The sequence below is a fragment of the Poecilia reticulata genome, linkage group LG9 (assembly GCF_000633615.1).
Source record: "Poecilia reticulata strain Guanapo linkage group LG9, Guppy_female_1.0+MT, whole genome shotgun sequence".
NCBI classification, from domain to species: domain Eukaryota; kingdom Metazoa; phylum Chordata; class Actinopteri; order Cyprinodontiformes; family Poeciliidae; genus Poecilia; species Poecilia reticulata.
The window spans coordinates 7005312-7031204 of NC_024339.1; the positions used below are offsets into that span (position 1 = coordinate 7005312).

General features: G+C 38.1%; 1 protein-coding gene across 4 annotated transcripts in view; it reads left to right on the forward strand.

Moving 5' to 3' along the window:
* Window positions 1-25893, forward strand: part of galnt9 (polypeptide N-acetylgalactosaminyltransferase 9) — a 1026805-nt gene that overhangs the window by 938143 nt on the left and 62769 nt on the right. For 2 of the 4 annotated variants that reach the window (XM_008417601.2, XM_008417604.2), the window contains 2 exons: window positions 8987-9153; window positions 21009-21183. The exons of 1 other annotated variant lie outside the window; for it this stretch is intronic. In XM_008417601.2, coding sequence (XP_008415823.1) covers window positions 8987-9153; window positions 21009-21183 — 342 coding nt within the window. Of the gene's footprint in view, window positions 1-8986; window positions 9154-20407; window positions 20492-21008; window positions 21184-25893 lie in introns of those variants that run through there. One more of the 4 variants, XM_017306598.1, reaches the window with a different exon arrangement.

The following is a 25893-nucleotide window of genomic DNA, read 5'->3' on the forward strand; positions in this document are numbered from 1 at the left end:
GCCCCAAATTGGATCCCATAACCAGGGCAATGGAACTACAATATCATTTTATGATCTGGGCGCTAAAATCCTCCTCTCCTCCAACACGTTTTGCTTAGAAGCTATCCGGCTGCCTTGCCTCCCCCCACCACCTCCCACGTTGACATTTTCAAGACACCACTTCGGTAAAATTCATGAGACACAACCTCGTTAGCACTCGTGTAAGCGAACAGCAGTGAAATATGCATCCAATCATTTTTTTTTGCATACTCGCCATGTCACGCTCAAGTCTTTGCAAAGTAGAGCTGTGATGCAAAAAAAAAAAGAAAAAATCCCTACTCACGCTCGCTGCCAGATTTTTCATTGTATTTATAGACCTGGCAAGTCAGACAGAAGAGGAAGCCGCGAGAAAGAGCACTGAGTCGTTCGGGGAAAGGCATAAAAGCGCAGGGAGAGACTGAAGTTATATGGTGGAGGGGTTATCAATATAAAAATTCACAGCTTTTTATTCTCCCAAAAGAGCAGGAGGACAGAGTTTAAAAATATAGATAGACCTATGTGGTGTCCTTCATCAAAAACACCCTTCTTGGTTTTAGCTTTTCCTTTATTAGTCTCTGCTGTCAAATGCAAGCAAAGTGCTTTAATGGAAGTGATTGATAACAGAGCATAAAATTAAAGCTTTTCCCATCCAGAGCTGCAAATACTACCTGCCCAATACGGAAACCTCGCAAATTGTCATTGTCACGCATGAGGAGATGTCATAATAAAGTGTCTGGTGAGAAATTTCACAAATGAGCCATAGTGCATTGCTCTAAGTAGCAATCTCTGGGAAGGAATTTCAATGGGAAATAAACATCAAATTCAAGCACAAAGAAGGTCTTCATTTTTATCTAATTTTATAACTATCATTTAAGCAGGGCACCTTAAATCTCCATTAACATGATTTACATTTGCTCAGATAAACAATACAACGTACTGTGATGGTAGTTTCCAAGATTTATTTCATATTTTTTGTTTTTTTCAATGACCATCACTAACAAAATAACAAAAACAATAATTATCATATTGACACTCCACTCTTCAAGATGAACAAAGGAGGACTGGACAATATGGCTGAAAAATGTATCACGATCAAAGCATTTATCGATATTGATCATTACTATCAATATTAAACATTAATTTATCCACAGTTTTCACTCCATGCAGTTTCTTTTTCATTTAAAAGACGTTGTGAGGCACAGTGAAACCTGAAACTGCTGCTGCGCTAGTTACTCAAAAGGTTGCTGCTAGGTAACAAAAGAGTGAGTGAGTTTGTTGATGCCACCATCTTTGTTTAGCTGGCCGTGAAAGGTTGAACGGATAAAGTTTTTCCTCTGCCTACATCCCCCAGAATGCAGTGCGGCTCTGTATCAGAGTTCAGTAAAATGAGTTAATATTCTCAGAAATATTATCCATTGATATTGGTCATGAGTCTGTCGCAGTATGAATTGTTATTGATTTATCGTCCAGCCCTAACAGAAAGACTAATGAACTCAGATTTTCAAAATAAGAGATCATAAAGAATGAACTTATATAGTCATAAAAGAAAGAAACTAAATTAAATTGGTCGGTAATGGTAATATACGCTTACAGTTAAAAAAAAAAGTTTTCTTTTTTGCAAATGAACTGAGTGCATGTTGCTGATGATGCTGCACATTCTGCTTTGCTATTGATTCAGCAGAGTGATATCTTTTCCCCAGAAGGCAGGAAATTAAACGCCACATGGGGGGAAAGGAGAGGAGGGGGGCAAGTGGCGCCTCTGACAATAGAGAGGGCTTTTCTTCTGGCATCTCTTCATAAAAACGTCCTCCAAGGAAGGGATTGAGACCCCACTGACTCTCTCAGTGATTCTAATCACACGTTTCAGATTCTCGCTGTCGGTTGTACTAAAGTTAGTGCTCCAAGATGCACTGCAGCAAGTCATTTTAGTGGCGTTGCTGGAAAGGCGAGCAGAGTAGATAGGATTCACTGATGGGCAGAGGGCAGATTTAGCCTTTTGTTTTCCAGAAAATGTGACTGAAAGCAAATGTTAAAGGCTTTAGTAAGAAAATGATGGATTCTAAATGTAAAAATTTCAGGGATCATTAGATATGCGAGTTCTAAAGTAAAATAGTACTAGTCTATAAAATATAATCATATCCATCTAGATATACAGTAGTTACATCTGTTTCCTCATGCTTTCATAATACATATAAGTAACATGACTTAAAGTAATTCTGCATACTAAGTTAGTGAAATGCAAAATTTAAGATGCAACTGGATTCAGAATCCAGTAATTCCCAAATTACTTATCTTAGTATTAAGGATTTACATCTACAGTAACTTCTACTAGGGAAGGTAATTTTATTTAGGTAACACATTTTCAGCAACAATGTGGTTCAAAGTGTTTTGCATGAATTTGAAGGAAATACAAACAAAATAACAAAACCAGAAGAAAGACAAAAAGGTAAAATATAAAATTGAATTTAATGTTTAATAAGAAGAAGAATAAGTAGGGATTTCTCTATATATAAAACGAAAATGTTGGTTCTCCATGTTTGATTTTATTAGAAAGTACTACTAAGACTGTGTCTTTTGTGTTCACTGTTCGAAGAGCAAAATGCCCGACTTGTTCAAGAAGGCTTAAAAGCGCAGAAGGTTCAAACGATTCAGAAATGTTAACAAGCCGCCGTTATATCTGTGACCCTCTCAACAACCTGTGTGAAAACCTTTGTCACACATCTGATGGATGTGCCTCAGGCTTTTATAACGGAGGCTGGCTCCTATCTGTTTTCATGTCTGCATTGGACTTTAACATTAGCCGCCTAACAAAAGGGCCGTGTCAGTTCTCAAGACCCCAGTTCATCCCCTCATTTTACAACCAGATGTTCCTGTTTTATTACATTCGCCTTTCATTATATTCCAAGAAGTTGAGTTTATTTATTTTATATAGCACATTTCTGCAACGAGCCAGTTCAAACTGCTTCACAATATACAGTCACTAATTGTAAAACAAGCAATGAACATTACATTTTGTCAAATGGCATCATCAACACAAATCAAATGCAGCTCTAAACAGCTGGGTTTTCAGCCTAAGCAAACCTTTTCTTGAGTTCTGCACCTCTTCTGATCTTTTCCCAAATATGAGAGTTCATATTTCATATTAGGATTAGTATAGGAGAATACAACTGATCCAACTGTGTGCAGGCAAATCCAACTTCATCCTGCTGCTCGACTTCCCAGCTTCTTTCTGACCAGGAAAATGCCACTCCATGTCCAGAGTGCTAGTTTGTAACAAAATCAACATGTCCACAACTCGACTCCTCTATAAAACTGTGGATTCCTGTTGGTTAAAGTTTACTTTTAGACCAGGTCGTCCAATAGGTGCTCACCAGCAAATCCTTCTCTCCCCACCCTCTAACCTGGCTTCTTAGGCACGTGCCGGTGTGCCCCTTAAAGGTGCAATACTTAAATCTGTCAGAATGATTTCTGTTTCCACTCATTGTAGCACAAGCAGGGTTTACTCAAGCACAGACTGCACATGGAGAAACCTGAAAACCCAAGTTGTAACATATCCATTGCACCCCAACAGGTTTGCCATCTTTAGCCACCATGTGTATGACATATGAAACGTGCGCAAGAGCGCACGTTTCTGGAAGCATACGTAATGACTCAAAGCCATTCTGCGCATGTGATGGCTGCCTTTAATTCAGGTGATAGTAGCTGCGTTTCCACCGACTATGTAAAGTCGTGCAAATTGGAATTGAGAAAATACATTCGTTGAATGGAATCACGGCAATTAAAAAAAAAAAAAGTTTTTGATAAAAAAAATTTTGCACTTGGATGAGATTGTTCAAAGTCCATTGACTGAAAAAAATAAGTGTTCACCGCCTGACTGCCAATTCAGTCCCAAACACTGAGTGAGGAATATTCCCAGCAATCACAAGTGAGACATCAGTTCCAGTTTCACTGAACTCCATTTTATTTTTCATTTGTATATACTGAGCCATTGTTTTGTATTAATGTTTAGCAATTATGAATTTCAGCCAATTTTTTCCAAACAATTTTATCTTTATTTTGGTATATTGTTTTATATATTATCTTATTTATATATTTGTTGTATATATTTTACTCTGTACATACATGTTATTATGGTTTGTTGGCCTCAGTTTATATAAAAAAGTGATAAGATATTTGCTATATATTTTAGATTTCTGCTCTTGTTTGAGCTGTAGTAAAACATTCAGTGGATTTCCATTTATTGAATTGTACAGTTCATCAGCTAAGGTTGGGGGCTGGCGGGCGGGACTGGTCACAAATATTGCAGGAGTGACGGAGACAAACAGCAGGAGTGCGAGGTCGTGGTTAGAAATTCAGCGGGAGTGGGATTAAAGAAATTTGTTGCGCGCCGAGAGCAGGTTCACCATCCAGCAGCAAAACGGCGTGTCAGATAGAAGCTGAATGTAAAAAAACACGCTACACTTCTGGGATTTTCATTCTTAAAAAAAAAATAAAAAATGTTGAAAAACATATTTCATCTTTCCTCCTCTTCATAAAGATGTGCTTCTCTGTGTGAGTCTCTCACGTAAAAATCTCAATTGAAAGTCAGCAGTTGTAACGGGACCCAAATGGGAGAAGGCAGTATGGATGGTGAAGCTGTAAAGCACACAAGTTCAGTCATCTCGCTGTTGTGGTGTAGAACATTTTAAACAGCATAAAATCAGTTATGATTCATCTTCAGGTGTCAGAAATGAGTTGGCAAAAATAAAATATGCTGCAGTGTTTGCGAATTCCTTGAAAATGTGAGTTTTTATCTCGACGCCTTGCTTTGACAAATCTTTATGCGATGCACTGTTGGTAATGCATTCTGCAGCTGAAGAGTCGTAAAGTAACGATGTTTCAATTTCTAATCGATAACAATAATTTAACAACTATTTAACGATAGTTGCGTTTGTTAATAATGTAGGAGGTCAGTGGCTTTGTCGGCCTGCACGCCATCCTGTTAGGTTTACAGGACCGTAAACGTTCATGTGATCAAATAAATGTCTCTTTAAAATTAAATCTGCACAGCCCTGCATCTTCTTCTTCTTCTTCTTTTTCTTCTTCTCAGTGGAGTCAGTTTCTTTGCGGTTGAAGTTAAAGTTTTGACATTTTACAAGAATGCAGTCGCCGGCTGTGATGTATGAGAAAGCGATGATGGGGAGGCAAAACATTAAAAAAAATAAAAAAAATGGGGGAACATAAGTGTATTCCCATTTTAACATCTTAACGAAAAGTGTTTACTATGTAACTGCACAATTCAGTGTGTGCCATCTGTTGTGTCATCCCACGCCGTCTTTGGCCGACACTTTTCACTGAAGGTGAGAATCTTCTCAAGCCCTTCCACACACACGCACACGCACGCACACACACACACACACACACACACACACGCATACATGCACACATTAAAATTCACCCACACAAACCAGTTGCTGCAGAGCTCCAGGAAGGTTTTCTGGGTAAGGGAAGGAGGATATAACTTTAGCGCCATGCTGAGATCCATCTGCTGCGGAGCCGTCCCCCAGGGGCCTGACACCGCGGATGCTGCTGTGTCCCAGTTATCGCTGCTATCTGGGAGCCAAGCACTGGTGGAGTTCAGATGGCTCACAGCAAGAGAGGAAAAGCGGTTACAGGGCCGGCTTGCAAAAAGTATTCCCGTTCTTTGAACTTTTTTTTCTTCCTTTTGACATGTAAGCACCACAAACTTCATTGTATGTCATTTGGGTTGCATAAAACCCAAATGACATAAAGTGGGAATTAGAGCAGGACAACAAGCCAATAATAATAATATAAACATGTGATGAAAATCAATAGATAAAATGTCTGATGGAAAATTCAACACATAGAATATCCACTGAACTCTGGTCCAGAACTGACTGCACAGCATTCTGGGGGAATAGGAAAGACTTTAGCCACTCAAAGTCTCATGAGACATTGAACAAGGCATCAACTAACTCTCTCCCTTTTTGGTTACCTAGCAACGACCTGTTGAGTTACATGCGCAGCAGCAGCAGGTTCAGGTTTCACCACCTTGCGTCATAACTGCTTCAAAATAAAAAAAAAAGGCAGTGGTGTTTAGTGAAAACTGTGGATAAGAGAGGAAAGGTCACACCACCAGTACGGCAGTATTTCAGATATTTACAACAAAAAACGAATTATTGTCGATATCAACTGACATGAAATGTTTATATCGTGATATGCTTTTCAGCCGTATCGTCCAGTCCAAGTTAGAATAATTATGAAGTGGAAGAAAACATATGAGAGCGATGCAGATACTGGTATTAAAGCTAATATCTGCCAAAAAATGTTTCAGTGCTTCTTTCAACTGATGGCAACAAACTGCGTGTCAAACAGTTGGCATGTTATTCTGAAACACTTATCTTTATTAATTCCGTGACTTTGAATGCACCAGCAGAGTGCGCTGGATTTTATTTAGGGGTATTATGGTATAAAGAGCTCAATGTAAATATGCATCACACTTTTTACTTTATGTTGTTCTATTTTAAAAAATTTAATTAAATTTATGTTTTTGGTTGATGTGACGCAAAGTCAAAATTAACTACACTTCAAGATTTATTCCATAAAACTTGCAAAGCCCGGTGGTTGAGGCGCTCAGCAGTCATTCATCCAGTGGCCCGTTGTGTTTTTGAGTTAAAAAATGTTTAAAGTTGACAGAAAATTTGAAAATATCACTTGATAATAATGTGGTATTGAAAAATTGCAAGATTAATATCTGAACACCAACCATAACGTCTTAAAAAATGCAAACATTTTACAAAGACGTAAATAAGTAATACTTACTCGTGGGGTCACAAGTAAAGCCTGGTGGCCCGCCAGGCTTATAATACACTTGGGGAAACCTTGCACTTTACGGAAAGGAACTGTGAGATGTCTCTGAGTAAAGTACCATGTATTAGTGTTAATATAAAATGCATGTGTGATAATGTCCACATTGGTAAATGCCTGGTTTGAAGTTTGGTAAAAAATTAACTTTTTTTTTAACACCTGCTGCCTTCAAAGTTGAGCCAAAAATCACAAAAGCTCAACATACCACATGGATTTGTTTCTATTTTAGCTTATTTACTCTGATAAATTTTCTTGCACAGAAACACAAATGATTCATTGTCTTGCAAATAATTCTCCTCTGTTAGTAATAGTCACCTCATTAGTCCTACACAGTGATTCAGCCTGCTCTGTAGGGTGCAAGAAAACATGGAGAAAGATGGTGGAAAATGTTTTTCTTTTTTTCATTCAAAGCCTAATTGGGGCTCATGCACATCCCATGTAGGTGCATGAGATAGCAAATTGCTTCAGCAGCTGCTAAGTGCCGTGGTCTGGTCAGCTGTGTTATATTTTACTTCAAAGCTGGTGCTAGTATGTGAGAAAAAAACAATAATCTTTTAAAAAGACTGCAGCGGTATGGTGGACCTGATATCAGTGGGTAGTTTGTCTTATTTAGGCTTGGTTAAGTGGTAATTTGAACTTGGGTTTTAATAACAAATTTAGAAAAGAAGAAGCTATTTTAGCGTTATTATGTGAGATTAAATAGAGGATGAGAGACCAAAATGGAGAGAGGGAAAAAAATTACATTAGAGAGATGAGAAATTTGATCCTGCGTTATAATCATATTTGGCCTTAAATTGCACAGAAGGATCTGGTTAATCTGATTCACTGTTGGGTTGGGTTATATTTTTTGGAATCTGTAAGTCTTTTCTGTGCACTTTCTAAATCTAAAGCGTACTATTACCCACTAAGTTTTACCATGTTGTAAAGAATGGCAATTCTCAAAACACAGATGCAGATGCAGACATAATGCCACGTCAATCTGTATCCAGCTAACACACTTTTTTTGTCTTTGAAGTCTATGATTTCTGTTATTTGAAAAACGAACATGGAATTATAAATTGGTCACATTAAAACAGGCAATCCACTGTAATACATGACATTTTGTGTAACTTTGTAATTTGTGAATTTGACCAAAAAACACGTTTTTTTGTTTTTTTTTTCCCAATTGTCTTACATGCGTCTTTATACTTAAATATTTCAGCTCTTCAATCAAAGTTGTCTTCAAAAATAGGTTCAAATGCAGTTTGTAAATGTTGATTTTATTTATTGGGAGGGGGAAAAAACCATCCAGCAGTTGTTAAATCAGATTTGGAGCTTTGAGAATTAAATCTGCAAACCTCTGAGTTAGGCAGTGGTAACAGAAGAAATATTAGGCAAACGTTCACAGTGCTTCGTTCCGTATTCCTACCACCGAATAAAAACGAGACTTCTGTCCAGTGGTTTGAAATGTCTCCAAATCTCAGTTTCTATCAGTGTATGAGAAAAGATGCAGTATTCAGGTTAGAGGCTCATATAAGGGAAAACCTGAAACCTATAAAAAATAGCAAAATATGTTATAACTATGCACGCTTTTGCTTATTTACAAGACTGGCTGTCTAGGTTTAAAATGTAAAAACCAAGATAACAAAAATACCTGAATTACTGGTAATTGTGAAACATATCCTGCAGGTGCTGTCATGGTTCAGAGTAGCCTTAATTTAATCAGATGGAACTGATTCTTCAAATTAAACCTCTTTCCTTTGTTTTTACTTGCTCTCATACTGTTCTAAGAGAGACTTTGTTTCGGATGCATACATTTTGTTTTGGGGAGAAAGTCAAAATAATGTGCACTATGGTAATAAATGTTCCAGTGACAATCTGACGGAAGAAAAAAAATGTACAAACTTATTTGTTTTCATTGTTTTAGCTAACAAAACATTAGCTAACATTAATATTGTCACCTTTTTCTTTTCTCCTAGAAGATCTGATGTAATCAAACACAGGAAAAGCAGAAACTGTCATCATCGTTAATTCCACCAAATGTTGCAATTCTAAAATGTATTAGAAAAATCTTTTTGGCAGTGGCTAAAAATGGATTTTTCCATGTTTTTTGTCCCATTAGGTGTAAGCAGCTGACGTACCCGGAGGACCTTCCTCAGATCTCCGTGGTGTTCATCTTCGTGAACGAGGCGCTGTCGGTGATCCTCCGCTCCGTCCACAGCGTGGTCAACCACACGCCGGCACACCTGCTGAAGGAGATCATTCTGGTAGACGACAACAGTGACAGTGGTAAGATCATCTTATGGCGTTGTTTACGAAATTAAATCTAAATTTAGGTACAACTTGCTTTAAAGAACAAAAAAATAGTAGCAAAAAAGAAAAAAATATAATCAGTGAATCAGTACAAGACGACCTTGGTAGATTTTTTTTTTTTTTTCACAAACATTTCCTCAAATTGCTTTTCAGATTGTACATCAAACTATCAGCGTGTTATAGATTTGATTATTCAATCGTTTCAATTACTTTTCGATAGTTAAAATGGGGCATATGTTAAAGCACGTGAATGTGATTTTACGTTTGTTCATATGTTCTATGTGTTTGAGAAACAGAAGAAAGTGAATAACTCCTGAAGGTGAACACATCAGTGTGAGGGTTTTAAAATAGCTTAAAAACAAGAACGAAGTAAAGTGGCGGGGGGGATGGGTTTTATCCATCCTTCTTTAAGCTGCTGCATACTGCTGTCTCCATAGCGATGTGGGCAAATCCTTTAGTTACATCTATGCTGTGACGCCCACACCAGCTGACAGCGTTTTGGTTCCACATCCCAGGAGCTTTTCTGTTTGGACGGTTGACGGGTCGTCAGCTGGGTTACCGACCACACTGGGCTGCTCCTCGACTTGGCACGAAGAAACAAACCTGCCTCGTTTAGGATCGGCAGAGGAAACTGGTGCTTTAATAGCATACTGAGTGAAGGCTGATGAGGATTCACCAGTGCCTGGTCTCTGCTCCCCGCTGAGGAGCTCACTGCCTTCCTTCCAAAGAGGGAACGGTTAAAAGACAGCGAAGATACGGAAACAGAAACTGACACCACTCCCCTCTTTAGATCTGTCAACCCTCAAGTTTAGGCTTAACGGGTTTTGATTTTTCTTTTCTAAAGTACACTTAAAAATGACCTAATTTGAATGTGATATCTAGAGTATGTCAAAAGTATGCATAAAGTGTAAATGCAAATCAAGACGAGGACTACCCCACTAAAACAAGATTTCATCGTAAGCAAACACAAAAGCTGATTGACACATTGTGGAGGAAACGCATTTCAGCCACTTGTATGTCATTGTTTCAGTCACCTCCCAGAGCTTGTGACCACAGATGAGGGCGGGAACGTAGATTGACCGGTAGACTGCTACATTGGTGACACAGCCAGTCATATTGTATTAATGCTACGATGATTGAAGCTTCCTTGTGCATACATTCCCTCGTTAGCTTCAAATGCATGTTGTCATTTGAAAATGAGCGATTACACCATTTGGTCACAGGAGAGACTTTTACATTTTACTTTTGTAAGAGGTAAGTCTTTAAATCCCCAGTAGAACAGGACCAGGTGTTTTCAGGTAAGGAAATGGAGTGAAGTGAAATCTTGAAGTAGTTTTAGAGCAAGTAACAGCTGTGTTTGCTTATTGTTATGACTGCTCAGGGATAACTTAAATCAGCCACAGTTAATTTAATGTCAGCAATGGACTTCTTGACTTTGTGAAGTGAGTAGAAAGTGGAACCTAATGCCTCAGTGTTATTGTACAACAAAATGTGAGAATCAAATTTTTATAACATGGTCATAACAAATACTTAAAAAAACCATGGAATCCCCTCTTAAAATAAAATCCATCCTTTAAGAAAAAAATATATTTGGTGGCTGAAAAATCCCTTTGTAAGACTTATTAATTGTTTGAATAAAACAACTTCTGCTTCAAGTATTGGTACAGCTAACAGTTCTTGGAAAAGAAATGCAGTTGAAGCTTTTTTAGAGTTTCATCAAAATTTCTAAGACTTTTGCATTAGCATACCGTGATATTCTGTCCTCCTGGGGTATAAATATTTAATAACTTACAGTAACATTTCTTCTTGCCTCTGTTCACTAGTCTGGACGAACCTCTTTATATTTCCAACTTGTGCTGTGCACAGGATGGTAAGGGAAGACTAGGTGAGGTTATAAAACGACTTTGGACTTATTCAAATTACCGTTGGCTATCAGTTCTGCCACAGCGGTTATTTAAAACACATTTCTTTTTGAAGATGGGTTTGCATTACCCAAATGCTGCACACTTGGGTAACAGATCAGAAAACAAATCAAAGCCCACCAGCAAATCCACCACTAAAATAACACAAAAAACTAAAAATCTAAATGAAAGTTTGTGAGTGGCCTAGTTAAAGTCCAACCATAAGAACAAGTGAAATAATGTGGAATATAGGTTGTTCATGCACTTCTGACAGAATTAAAGCAACATTAGACAAAGGCCAACACATGTGAAAGTGCCATTCCTTAACACAAATGCTTAATTATTTAGGGAGTAATTAGTTTTTCACATATAACCAGGTTGGTTCAGATAATTATTTTTTACATTAATAAATGAAAAATATTTTTAAAACATCTTTGTTTGATATTAATATTTTATTGATGATATAAAACATGTGTGACAAAAAAGTAAAAATAAACGAACATTTTAAAGTGTGGGGCGAAAAATAGCCATCTATATCAAATGACATGGCTGTCTATCTTGTTTGTTTTTTTTTTAATTTAAAATAATGAATACATCAATTCTATTCCCACTAATTAAATGTTAAAGAGATTGCCTAATTGTCTCAGTGATGCTCCAGGCACGGAAACTCATTAGTAATGTCAAAGCAAAACAGTCTTTACCCACAGAAATGTAGCCAAATTAAAATTGATACCAGGCCAAATTTGCTGGCATGGTTCCGTGCAATGTCGCTAAACGACCTCGAGGTGTTTCCACCGTCCGTTTGCTTTTTGTATCTTTAATAAAAGGTCATTTTCAGGTCTTTACCGCATTTGTCAGCCCCTCTTGTCGGAATAACTGTCTCCCAAATCTGACGGCGACTCGTGCTGAGTAGATTTTCGGTGACTGCTCTGCCGCAACATTGCAAAATTAACATTAGCATGACCTTTTCAGGAGGGCCCTGCCTCAGCTCAAATGTGACTGGAACACGTTCGGTTTCAGGGACAGGCAGTGGCATTTGGCTGGTGATGGAGATCTTCATTCACAGCAACAGCTCCAGCAATCTTACTTAGCATTTCCGCTCCCATTGATTACCTTTTTGCCTCATGTGTCAACCGGAGTGACTCCAGGTTATTGTTGTTCCCGACGCTTAAAGCACAGGAAGGCCTAATAAAGGCTACAGGATCCTGATTCAGCACCAATTTATGAGTTAATGATTCATATAATGAAAACAGGAGATAAACTTAGCGGCAGCTGAGTACAGCTCATAAAATTAAATTTAAGTGATGATAAATGACTTAATCATTGTGTATATTAAGTCCTGCTAAAGCTTGTGAACATAGGATTGGCTTGTTAACGCTGGGCAGAAAAACGTATCCGACACGGCAACAGAAAATGTGAATAAGATGATGCAGAGTTTTATTTACAGACATTTACATCTGCGGCCCTTTACTTACCTTGTAGTGTGACACAATACAAGGAGTAATCTTTACATTTGACTGAAAAGAGAATTTAAAAAAAGTTATATTGCCTTTTGGCATTAGAAAATATATTTTATTTGGATTTTTTTAAAAATATATGATAATTTTTATTAAGTTATTCTTTGAGCTGGCTCTGACGGTGCATATAATGAGCTCAGTCGTTGCCAGGCTACCAACAAATCTCTTTCTTAGCCATTTTTCAACCTTCCCTTATATGAATTTTATATGCCCGAGTGGTTTATCTTGGCTGTTATTTTGTGCACAGTGGTTAAAAAAAAAGAAAGAAAGAAATGGCACAGTCTCTTGAAGCTTTTCCACCTCACTCTATTCCTTTGCTCCTTTATGTCATGCTTCCAAGCCAGGATCTGTTCTCAGACTGTGGCTAAGCTCGCTCCCGTAGGTTACAAATACATCTCGGCGTAAACATCCACTTTTAAAGTTGGTTTTAAAGTACAGGAAAGGTACGTTCACTTTACCAAAGAAGGAACAAGTACAAAACTCAGGAAGGCTGGCGACAGCAGACCTACAGAAGATAAGTAGATCCACCACTGGAAGCGGTATTTTAGAAAAAAACATGCAGAAAAGATCCATGTTTTTCAAAAAGTCGTGTAATAATCTGGGTGTTGGTGGCTTGACTTACAGATGTCAAACTAGCCAGTTTTGTAAATGACAGTGGAGGGAGGGAACAAAGCTGTTTAGTCCGTGTTGGCCGCTCTTCCAGATGTTAAATCTACATGAACAGTCATTTTGTACGACTTGGCACTTCTCTTTTCGCAGTAGAGGATGCTTGTTTGTAGTGCAGGCAATTTTCTGTAAGCTTCATAGCGTTGAGCGTCATACGTCATGGACAAACATCAGCAGTCGGGTAAAATTTAAAACTTGAACAGTCTACACCTTCAGGAAGCAATCGTTTATCAATAGCTCAGAGTCCAGCCCCTCTGGTAAAAACCAGACCCTTCTTGTACACTTTGCTTTGTACAGACTAACAGTGATCCACATAGGTGAATTTGAAAAGTTTCACAACTTTTTTTTTTCTTTTTTTTCCTGCTGTAAGGAATAATTTTACTACAGCACCAGGTGTACTGGAAATGATCGTTGAGAATCTTGAAGAGTAATTTTCATAAAAACACTTTTTCAGTAAGTAACAAACCACTATAACTAAATGTATGACTTCTAGGTCTTAACAGAGTGGATGCAGTTTCAGTAGTTCACTGCAGTCATTCAGTAATGTTTCTATAACAATTTTCTCAAACAAGTTTTCCCTTCAATACCATAATATTCCTTAAAGAGTCTGCTATAAATTTATTTCCATTCATACTACTGTATGTTGAATGGTTATTTTCTTTCATGTTCTACTTGAAAAGTAATGTGTTGAAATGTGTTCAGTATGTTTTCTTTTCTTTCTTTCTTTTTCTTTTTTTTTTTTTACTATCGGCTCAGGGGGTTGTTGTCCTGCATTTCTCTTTTTCGACAAAGTCCAAAGATGATTACACTCTAAAAGCTTTAAATGTGCTGTAGCTCCAGGTCAGGCTGGTCCTGACGGAGTCATGCTGAACTGGCTTTGGACCTCCAGTCAGAGCACACAGAGCTTCAAAGATGCGTGTTTGCTCGGGGAGTCAAAATCCGACTTTTAGCAATAACTCATGTAACATAGAATGTAAAAGTAGAAATCTCTTGTTTAATTAATTTTTTTAATTAAATAGCATTTGGAACCAGTGCAACCAGTGTGCTGAGACACTTTGTGACATAAAAAAATATCCCATGGCGGGGTTTAGTTTTTTTTTTTTAGTCTCTTTAACCAAAACTATTCAGTTAACTAGGAATTTTTTGCTATTTTAAGAAAGTAAATGAATGTTTCATGGGACACAAACTGTTTTAAAAAATCTTTTAATAGAATTTAGTTTAACTCAGGGTTTATTAGTGAGTATGTTGTTACTTTCTGCGTCACCTTCTTTGTTGTTACAAATAAACTAGATGTTTTGTAAAATGTCAAATTATGTTTCAGAGTTGATTATGGAATTATTAGGTCAAGGTTTGACTATTCTGTTTTAGAGTTTGAACTGGAAACACATGGGTGTTCAAACGTCTTAACAATTGTCAAAAAACCCTTCAGTGTTCGTAACAATGTTAAGCTATGAAGGCTAAACTACGTTTAGCATCATGAACAGCTATAGGTTAGCCATTCCTGGTATTCGTAACGTGATCGTTTTTACTGTATCTTTTTTTTGTTTTTTCATCATGTCTGTTTTAGACAAGCACCCAAAACACAGTGTTAGGAAATTCAAAGAAGTTGATTCTTCCTCAGTTCTTTAATTCCTCGTACAAAAGGAAGTAAAACCATTTTCATTTTTACAACAACAATAAATCTCAAACATCTTCTGTACAGGCAATCATACTGGGATTATTGCAAATTCTGTTTTTGTTAAAAATTTTGCTTTCCTATGAATAAATGAACCAATAATCAAATATACAACCTCTGCTTCTTTGAAATGCTTCCCATTGTTGCATAGAGTTTTAAAACTCCTAGCACCTGCCAGCCGGTATTTTGACCTGGAGAATCGGGACATGCAACATGTTTGATGTCACCATATAGGATTTCTGTTCAGGGATTATAGGCTGGTCACTCCATGACATTGATGATGTTGTTTGGAACCAAGATGCTCCTCTCTTACCTGCGTGTGTGTGTGTGTGCTATTGTCTTGTTGAAACACCAATTGATGGGATATTTTTACTTTGGCTTAAGGCAGTGTGGATCCTTCAAGAACTTTGATTTCTACAGCCTTACCCACAATCCCTGATGTGCAATAAAATGTCTGGACACATAGGATAAGAAATATTACCACAGCATAATGTCGAAGCCACTGTGCTTGAATTCAGTGTTTAGAGCAGTGGTTCTTAACCTTTTTTGAGGTACCGAACCCACCAGTTTCATATGTGCACTCACTGAACCCTTCTGTAGTGATAAATAAAATATGATTTTTTTCCCCCCAAATTCAAGACATATTAGTTGGGTCACCCCAAGATCACCCAGTCTTCTTAAAAGGTGGAGTCTCTGAGAACAGTTCTTCAACATATAGTCAGTGTTTTCAACAAAGTTGAGCTGACTGTCCATGAACGACCGAAGGTTTTTAAAATTTGCCACAGTTTCAACAGGTTGGCCATCGAGAGAAACTGAAACCACCTTAAGGTCTTGTTTAGATCATTTAATTAGCTCTACATTCTTAAGAGAATGAAAAATTAATAATAAATAATAAAGACTTTGCGGTATTCTGATTTAGTAAAGTAATTATATTAGTTGTGTTACCACCCCCACGGCACTAGAGGCAGTAGCAACCCCGAAAAGATGTGACTATGGAGCAGGTTTAGAAGTACACCGAAAGCTACAGAATTTGGTTAAAAACTGTGAGCTTTGCTGAAGTAAATAAAGACACAAGTTCAAATCCATGCTGAGAGTGGAGCTCCTTCAATCAGTGCTCCTTCGCAGCTCTGATTGGCTAAGCAATGTAACGTGATCCTCTGCAGCAAGTGCCGGCAAAGCGGGGCGCGTCATCACGACTTTACACATGTGTGTCTTTACCGCCGCGGCAGAGGCTCCGCCAAACCCCTGAGACCAACTCATCGAACCCCTGGGGTTCGATCGAACCCAGGTTAAGAACCACTGGTTTAGAGCAAACGTCTAACATGTCACCTGCAGCCCTTAGATCCAAAAGGACAATCTTGCTTGCATAAGTACACAAAATGTCCCACCAATGTCCTAAAGCGTTTAATTTTTTGAACATGGTGATGTTTCGGTAACAGCGACATGTATGTCATGACCGTTGGCTCTGTTAAATTTCTATTTCTTTACTGGCAAACTATTTCACCTCTAGGAATAGATTTCATTTTACCTTAACAGGTAATCTGGTTGATGATGTAGGACTTATGTTAATTTTAACAGAACTGTATATCAGGGCACCAAACCTATGCCTCAGTTCCACTCAGCAGTATGGCACAGAAAGATTTGACATGGTTTGGTTCGGTATGTTATTCCCACCAGCGACTGGACTCTCAATGGGCAATGAAATGCTTAAGGTAGTATCATACTACTGTAACGACAAATGTGACGAACTAGTATGTCTCATTCTTGTTGGAAGCAGTCACAATTTTCCGTCCCCTAATCAATGGACTATGTTGTGCAGTTCTGGCCTTACGGATTTCCTGTGGACGTACAACTGAAGTGGCCACAGGAATGGTGTGAAACGGGTCGGTTGTATGGGCTGCTTTTACACTGGAAACGGAAAAAAAATACCGTAATAATAACATAATAACAGCTCAGACTAAAACAGCACCAGCACAATTTATACCGTGCGGATTTTTACATCACAGCATGTTGTTGCCCTCCTGTTGCTCAGTGGATCTAGATTTACCCCAATATTTCACTCTTGCTTGATTTTTGTTTAAGAAATGATGAAATAGCTACATGTGCTAATGTAGAAACACCAGAGCGCCCTAAATGAAAAGAATCCTCAAAGAAACAACATTAAAGGGAAGGTTGTAGCGACTCGTCCGTTGCTTTAATACACTGCCAGAAGCTAACACTTGTTTTCTTCCAGGGTCAATGCTTTTAAGTTCAACCTCCTTCCTAACAGCAGACGCCACAATATATTAAGACCTTCAGCTGGAAAAGGACTCCTGACAATCCTTCCGCTCACTATGTGTCCTCAATCACACAGGCGAGGGATTAGACTGGCATTTTTTATTTATTTTTTTCTCTCACTGGCTGATTTATATTGCAAGCCAAAGTCAGCAGCTAGGTGTGGATACCGCTCAGAGGCGTTGTCCCACAAGCGTCCTTATTAATCTCTCTTTCAGAAAGTGGAACGCTCAGCAGTAACCCAGAGGAGAAGCTCAAACAACCATCAATCCTCCAATAAAACACAGACAGCAATTTGCGAACCTCGCTGTAACACGCACACGTTGCTTCCGCCGAGGACAGCCGGCAGCGTGTGCGAGCATCCAGGACGTAAGATGTAATATTACAGCAGGAATAAATACATTAGTAGAGAAATGCATCATAGGGGACGCTTGTACATTGTTTGTTACACAGCAGCCCTTGAACAAGAGGCTTTTCTTTATTTGTCTTGAACAGCATGAATTTCTGAGGGAACGCCGGATTATTATGTTCGTTGGGAAAATATTACACCCTGACCTAAAGGAATCAAACGCCTTTCTCCTCTTGGTCAAGATGAAAAACGGTCCTTTATTACTTCTTTTAAATGCACATGTTAATTTGAGGACATTATAAGAATCAATCTGTGTTTCATTGAAGACGTATTGTTGCTTTGAAAAGAAAAGGTCAAAATTAAAATAACTTTGCCCTAAATGCATTCAGGCCTCTAAACGCAGGGGTTCAACTTATTTTCCTACCAGCACATGGCTTTGCGTATTGTAGAGTAAATGAACTTAAGTTGCCTTTTTTTTCTCTCCTTCAAGTCACATTTTCACATTGGAACAAGTACGATTATATAGTGTTCAATTTATCTAGACAGCTAATATCAGCCGATGCCGATAATATTGTGCATCCATAGTATAAATATTTTTAACATGTCAATTTAGAATAAAAGGTAAATTAAAAAAAACATATTTATGTTTCAAAATTCCCTTTTTGTCTTTATTTTATTAGCTGTTAGACATGCCTGCCTGTTTCCAATCATAAACGATCCTCTTGATTGAAAGAAAATGACTTTTCCACTGGAACATGTTGCTGTAAGACTATGAGAATATTTCAGAATCTTTGAGCTTTCTTGTGTTTTGTTATTGAATAAGACGTGATGCGAATATGTATTATATGTTAATATTAAAGGGGATCCCCTCCAGCTGTTTTTTCTTGTTGAAATTTTCATTGCAGCTTTTTATGCAGAATCCAATGTAGGTGGCATAATTAAGCATAATCTTCTAAACAAGCCAGCAGATATGTTTTCTAACCTTTGGTAGTGGGTTGAGGCTTTATTGAGTTATATTAGCTACATTTTACTTGATTGAGACATAAATGGAAAACTTTTTTTTGTTGTTGGCCTATTTAAAAACAGTCATATGAAAACCAGTCGTCCTGTTTTTCCTTCTCTGTCCCAGTAAGTATAAGGCACTTGCCTCACATGTGTAACAGCACTTTTTATGCACAAAGCTATTTGAAGTACAGCGCCGAACATCAAAAGAAATACAGAAAGAAAATTAAGCTTAAGCATAAAGGCATCGGGTAAAATACAAAAATGTTAAAACGCCGATTAGTAAATGTTTTTTTGTCAGGAGCTCATTAGTCTGATTCATTTGATCAAAAACTGCTGCAGAGACGATTTAGTAGCGCTGATTTAAAGGAATCAGCAGTTTCTGCACTTCAGGTTTTCATGGAGTTTGTTTCAGAGTTGAGGAGCATAGAAAGCAAATTGTGTCTGATCTGGCCTCAGAGGACCTGAGGGGTCTGAAGAGCAGCTTAGAAATGTATTTCAACACAAGAACGTTTAGTTCTTTAAGGATCAATAACAGAATTTTTCAGATTATTAGACACTTTAAATGTATGACAGAGATGATGTGAATATGTACAAAATGTGAGTTTTAAAAGCTGTTTTTAGTTATAAAGGGGTAAAAACGCTTCTCAAACCAACTGGCCATGTCTGCCTGAAAAGTAACCGGTCTCTACTTACAATAAAAAAAATACAAAGTGATTCCCACCGTTTTGCTTTGTTCAATTTCAAAAGCCACACCAAGGCCTAATTACTGTTTGACTGGAGAACCAGAAACACAACATGAAGTAGGTTAAGAGACCTCAAAAAGCCACATGTCATGCCTGAATCTAAAGAAATTACAAACCAGATGAGAAACATTAGCAATGACATCCATCATCCTGAACAAGGTTTTTTTTTTTTTTTCTAAGACTTTTGGAGCCACAGCTAATAGTGCCACAGCACTTTGTTTGAGATGCTTGGCATAACCTTAAGTGGGTCTTTCCATGCTAAAAATCTCCAGTTTTGCTAAAACAAAAAATATTCTGTAAAGAATAGAAAACCAAAATCCCTCCAGTAGCAGTTCTTGTAATCGCTTAATGGCGAAGGATTTATCCGGTTTTCTGTAGCAGTCCAGGTTGGTTTAGATTTGATCCCACACTAAATGAATTCATCGTCATAAACGACTCCTTGCATTCACTCTGGTTATTTTTGTCTGTTCATCTCTGAACTAAACAATGCCGGGCCTCATTTGGCTCAATCCACTTCATCATGACGATCATAAAGGCATTGTCTTGGATTATCTTTCAACATAAAGATCTCCATAGTAACTGTTATCTGATTCAACCTGTTTCAATGACTGTATTTTGACTGAAATAACTGTGTCAGTGTGGAGAAATGCAATCTTTTTTTTTATGCGTTTAATACTCAAGTTTATTTGATTCTCACTTCCTTACACCAAGATACACTTGTTCGCTGTTCGGGCCTCGGCCTATTGATCGCAGTGGAAAGAGTAACAACTTACAGGCTGCTACAGCGGTCGTAGCAAATGACAGTATAAGAAATCCTGCCTTGAAATAATGTAACCTTATATGGGTAAAATCCTTTTTTTTTCTTCTAGAGATTTTCTTCCCTCGTTTGTTGAATCAGATATGAATGCAGTTTAAGCCGATACCGAATATAAACATGCAGATTTAGTGAACACAGCATCCAAGGCATCTGTTTAGTGTTTTTATTTGTTTTTTTGTTTTTTTTGTTGTATTGTAGGGTGTTGTTGCTCTTCTAATTAGCACTTTTTCAGTGCGATCCTCTCTTTCCCAGTGTTGAAGTATCCTCGAACGACACGCCGGAGTTGTTGTCGACCTTGTAGCTGCGAATCTGTGAGGTGGATGTATGATGAAGAGGGATCTAAATCTGGAGCGCAGTATGGCATCCTGTAGGTGTGAATGAGTACAAAGGAATCTTATTTTGCTTCATTTTGCTGGGAAGTAGTGAATGCAATTTTGTGCGTTTTGAAATTTGATCTTGCATTTAAATATGTGGAACCATTATATAACACATTTGTGTTTTGAGGCTTAATTGTTATTTAAGGGCTATATTCCAACCCATTAGTGGCTGTCGGTTTATTTACTTGAATGATTCAACACTGAGAAGACCAGAATGCCTCTTTCTTGTTGTTTGTTATTCGTTATTTGATGTAATTCATGCAAACCAAAGATTTATTTTCCCTTAATTTATACAGAAATAACACTTTTCAAAAACAGATTGACTTTACACGTCTAAATCTTGATTTATCATTTACTTTTTACTTTTAAGTTACTTTGACTTTCTGTGTAACACAACCAACAATTTTTAAAATTAATTTTAGACAGTCAGAAAGGATGTGAGAATCTTTTATTATTAATATTTACATCTGTTTTTTTGTTTTGTTTTTGTTTTTTTGTTTTTTTTAGTGGAGCTGAAATTTAACTTGGACCAGTACGTGAACAAACGCTACCCGGGCCTGGTGAAGATTGTGAGGAATAACAAGCGGGAGGGCTTGATCCGAGCCAGGATCCACGGCTGGAACGCCGCCACGTCTCCCGTCGTTGGCTTCTTTGACGCTCACGTCGAGTTCAACACTGGCTGGTAAGAAAAGGTCACGTTTAACAGGGGGGAGTCCAAGCTGCTGCTTTGTTCTCGCTCACCTTTGCCTTTGTACTTGGCTTGTTTTTTAAAACAGAAGGATGTCATGTAACAGCATGTGTAAAAAAAAAAAAAAATATGTTCTGCAGTTTGGTCTGGTTCTGATATAACACTATATCAAGCTCTAACTGATACATCACTATCTACACAATGGCTCAAAACATAAATGTGGGTTTTTAGATGCTCTTTTTTAATGTGTTTCTCCATTATTAGCACAACTGCAGCAACTGATAAAGTTAATCTTGAATGATGACATGCGCTGCGCAGGGCAAGGGTGTGAGTAGCACATACACAAAACGGATTGAAACTGCTAAGACACGGCCCCTCACTCTGATTGGTTGTTTCTGACTGGAGCGTTGTGTTTCAGCAGTAAGGACCACAGGGAGTTGCAGTACGTTTTTCTGATTCACTGTAAATCCAGAAAAAAAATCGTCTTTTTTTTTCGTTTGTGATTATATCAACATTTTTAGAACGCCATGAATAGCATGCTACGTACCAGTCTCGGTACTTGCACCACATATTGAGAGCCCTTGCTGTAAAACATGTACATTCAACATGCAGTCCTGGCCATTTCAGCTCAAAGTAATTTTATCCCTGGGTGCTGCACTGATTTTGGTGGAATGAAATTACTTCCCGGGATCTCACCATGTCTGCCCGTTTCATAAGTTTACCAGCAAGCTGAGATCGATGCAATTGGCACCTAATTTGCGCTTGTCACCTTGTCAGTATTTGAAGATGAAGTGTAGCGGCGGTTTCCTTGCAAGCTGCCTGGAAGGCAACAGTTCGACACGGGAGGAAGAGACGGCTGGAGGGAGAAGTGGAGGAATCGAGGAGGACAGCAGCTTGTGACACTTGGGTCTCACATTAGTAAAAGTCTCTGGGTGATCCGGTGCTTCGAGCAGAGTAGATGGGTGAAATTGAAACAAAATATAAAATGATTGTCTTTTCTTCACCAGGTCTGCCACAAAAATGACATAAATCTTTACCTTTAAAAGATAAAATAATTAAAATTATGTTCATTTATTCACAATCAATGCAATTCCAACTTTAGTGTACGGTTGCAGCTAACAATTATCTTACTAATTAATCAGTTGTCCTGATGATTCATTGAGTAATTGGATTAAAAAAAAACGACACATTCTGCGGGTGTTTCATGTAACCACTTAAGCTTTTTTTTATATTGCATTAGAAACAGGTTAAAATATGCAAATAAGCAAATGATTCAATTATTTTTTTGACTCAGAAAATAAGAATTCTGCTGCCTAAAAAACATTACCACAACATTCCCTTAGTGTACCCTTAGTTATTTGTAGCAAAGGATACATCTGCAGCTAAAGAAATGCTTTTATTCATTTATTGGTTTGAATTAAAAATTGGAAAGCATAATGTAAGTAATAGGAGTTTTTTTCATTGGGCGAAGCTAACATTATGCCTCTTGAAGAGTTTTGGGTCTTAAATGCAAAATGTATGTATTTTCTTGTAAAAAAATTTCAACTTCATTACTCCTTCCAGTATGTTGTTCTTTCAGCAAATTTCCAATTTTTTATAAATCTGTTTACCCCAGTTAATGATTAATCAATTGCTAAATCAGTTTACAATTATTTAATCAATTCTAACAATCAATTAGTCACAATTAATCATTTCAATCCTGCTCCAGGGTGATGAAAATATGAAATAATTTTCCATAGATCTGTAGGAATGCTTGTACAAATCCTGCAGTGCATCAGAATCTGATGTTTCCTTCAGTGTGTAAATCTTCCAGGCTGTTGTTCTCTTGACATTTTGATATAAACTGCTAACAATTAAAAACTAAACATGATTATGCAGATTGTAAAAATTCTACAATAACCCTGCAATACATTTGGAAGTTGTCACTGGCCCACTTTTCCTGTGGTGTGGGACTGAAAAGAGACATCTGATTTGACAGTGGACAGGAAGTGATGACACGACAGTTTCAGATGGAACTGGAAAATGGCCAAGGGATTAAATCATCTTCTGGCTTTATGTAAAATATTGCAGTATGGCCTAGTTAACAATGTAACCGTTTGTGGATATTCCAGTGATAATTTCTTTTTAACTTAAGCTTTGCAATTCTTTCCACTATTTCAGAAAAAAAACATGTTAAACTCAACTTGTAGTGTTTAGATTCTTCTAATTTTTCAGCATATATTAAATTGTTTTTGACACATTCCCAGTGCACATGACCAGTGACACTTGTATTATTTATTATTCATTGATAACTTTTATAGCTGCAGCTTGCTTTAAGTGCAAACGTGAATAAATTCAATCCAGTCAAATGAAATATTCTGAGTGCCGTAAGTGTTTTCACACTCACTGAAGAACAAAAAGGTCAAAGGCTCTGAATGCCCCTGAGCTTAGAGCAGAGCTAATATATCTGTGTGATTCTGACTTGTGCAATAGTTAATAAATGAGTCCACATTAATAATGAAACAGTAAACTGTAAATCAACATCCAATTTTTAAACAGTTATAAGAGTTCTGCTTTGAGATCTAACACCGGCCTGTACACAATTTCTGAATTTAGGTATAAAGCTGAACTTACTACAAGGCTAATTTTACGGTGGTGTTCCTAACAGAAAATATTTGGTGCACCAGTGCAACCGGTACACAATTGTGGTGCAAATCCGTCGGAACGCTGACCTTTGACCTTTGAGTCAAGACCCCTGCCGTGGTACCACTTGAATTCCCAAACACCCTGAGAGCAATCTATTACTTTACAAATATTTGTTCACTCTGTCTGCATCCCTTGATTCTTGTTTTTTTTTTTTTGGCCACAAAAATGACTAGAAATGTGATTTCAATTATTTTTAAGGGTTTCCCATACTTTTGGAATTATAGTGTCCTTGGATGCTGACAAATAAGTCTGTCACAATAAACTAACAAGTTAATCACATGATTTAAATGGGCTTGATAATTCACATACAGTTGATTATTATTTTTTTGAAGGGCAATTTTGTTTAGAGACTTTATAGTCCATTTTACTTGCAGTTTTGATTTTGTGTGGGTTTTTTATTTGTTTTTTTGGTTGTGTTTTATTCTAGAATGACTTCCAGTTGCATTGTGGCATGTTCTGGACAAAATTTAACTTTTCTGGTCGTCGAGAAGGCCAACTTCCATTATTCTGCCATTATCAATATATTATTGTGAAATGGCCTCAGAAACAACAATGTTATCATTTATTGCAACAATTTCTGGGATAATTTATCGTCCCGCAAAACGTTGTCACCTTGATAGACCTGCTCACGAATCTCCTGAAGTTTATTTAGCTCAAATAAAAACATTTGAAGGGAATGCAGCTTGCAGAGGGATGTTTTAATGATCCTTGGTTCATGGCGGGAACGCGACCCGCAGCTCAGAGGTCACACACGGCACGCCAACCACTCAGGAAGCGGAGCACATGAGAATCTGCATCATTGCCTAATGATACAGATATTAATTGACACCTGTGCGGTTCCTGCAGCAGTTCTCCCATCTGTTCTTTCCATAAATAGACGTACATTTCCTTCCTTCCCCCCAATATAGCCACTCTCACCTCCACGCAGCGTCATCATCTCCACCCATCTCCATTCTCACTCCGGCCCGTCACCAAAATAGTCCGTGGCCTTAGCTTTACCTGCTGCCAACGTGGGATTTGTTTTTCTCCCAGCTGCCATCCTCACAAACCTACGCAGACACACACACACACACCGCCTCACCGACAATCAGTCATCTTCGTTTTTATATGACGACCAGCAGCAATAGCTTTTCCTGCCTTCAGATCTGCTTTTGCGTGAGGTTTTATTTACTGAAGTCAAAGAAAACGAGAGCGGCGTCGCTGTGATCTTTGTTCAAGTGCCATTGCCGGGTGGAAGGATATAGCGACGGAGGAGATGACAGGCATCTTCAAGAAGCGCATTTGTGGTTCTTTTCTATCAGAGTGTGTGTGTACGTAGATATATATATATATATATATATATATGTATGTGTGTGTGTGTGTGTGTGTGTGTGTGCGTGTGTGTGAATTTATCTCGGTCTGTTTGCCTACAAACACTGAATAACGCTCTGCTTTATTCAGATAGATTCACTCATGTTATCTGCAGTTCCTGTTTGTTAGAACGGGAAGAATACCTATTTATCATAATATGATTATTCACCATGGCACATGCATTGATAAGTGAGATGGATGGTAGCTGAGATGTTGTGGTGAATCTCCCCTCAATGACCTTGCACTCTCTACCTGTGCATACTGAGCCAGAGACAGTGCTGTCAGCTCCTGGCTGCAGCTCTGTGATTCATTGGCGAAGGCTTCCCCTCCAGGGGGCTTGAGGGGGAGAGGGGGGGGTACATTTGCAGCTGAAACGTATCGCTGGTTCACATTATTATTAAGGCAAACATAATTGCATCGTGCCGTATACGGTGCGTTTGAAAGCAGCGTTCCATTCCCTCACACCGCGCCGCCTTATGAGGATTTAAGAGGCTGCTGGCTGTCACTGCAGCAGCGACGGAGTCTGAATACCGCAGCTCTGCTTTTGGTACAATACGAGGATGTCAAACTGTAGCTTAGGTTACTGAGGTGTTGCGTCAACCGCCGGTCCGTCCCTGCCAACACCTGATAATGATTCAGCCCTGTGACAGCGATTGTTTGTCACGGCCT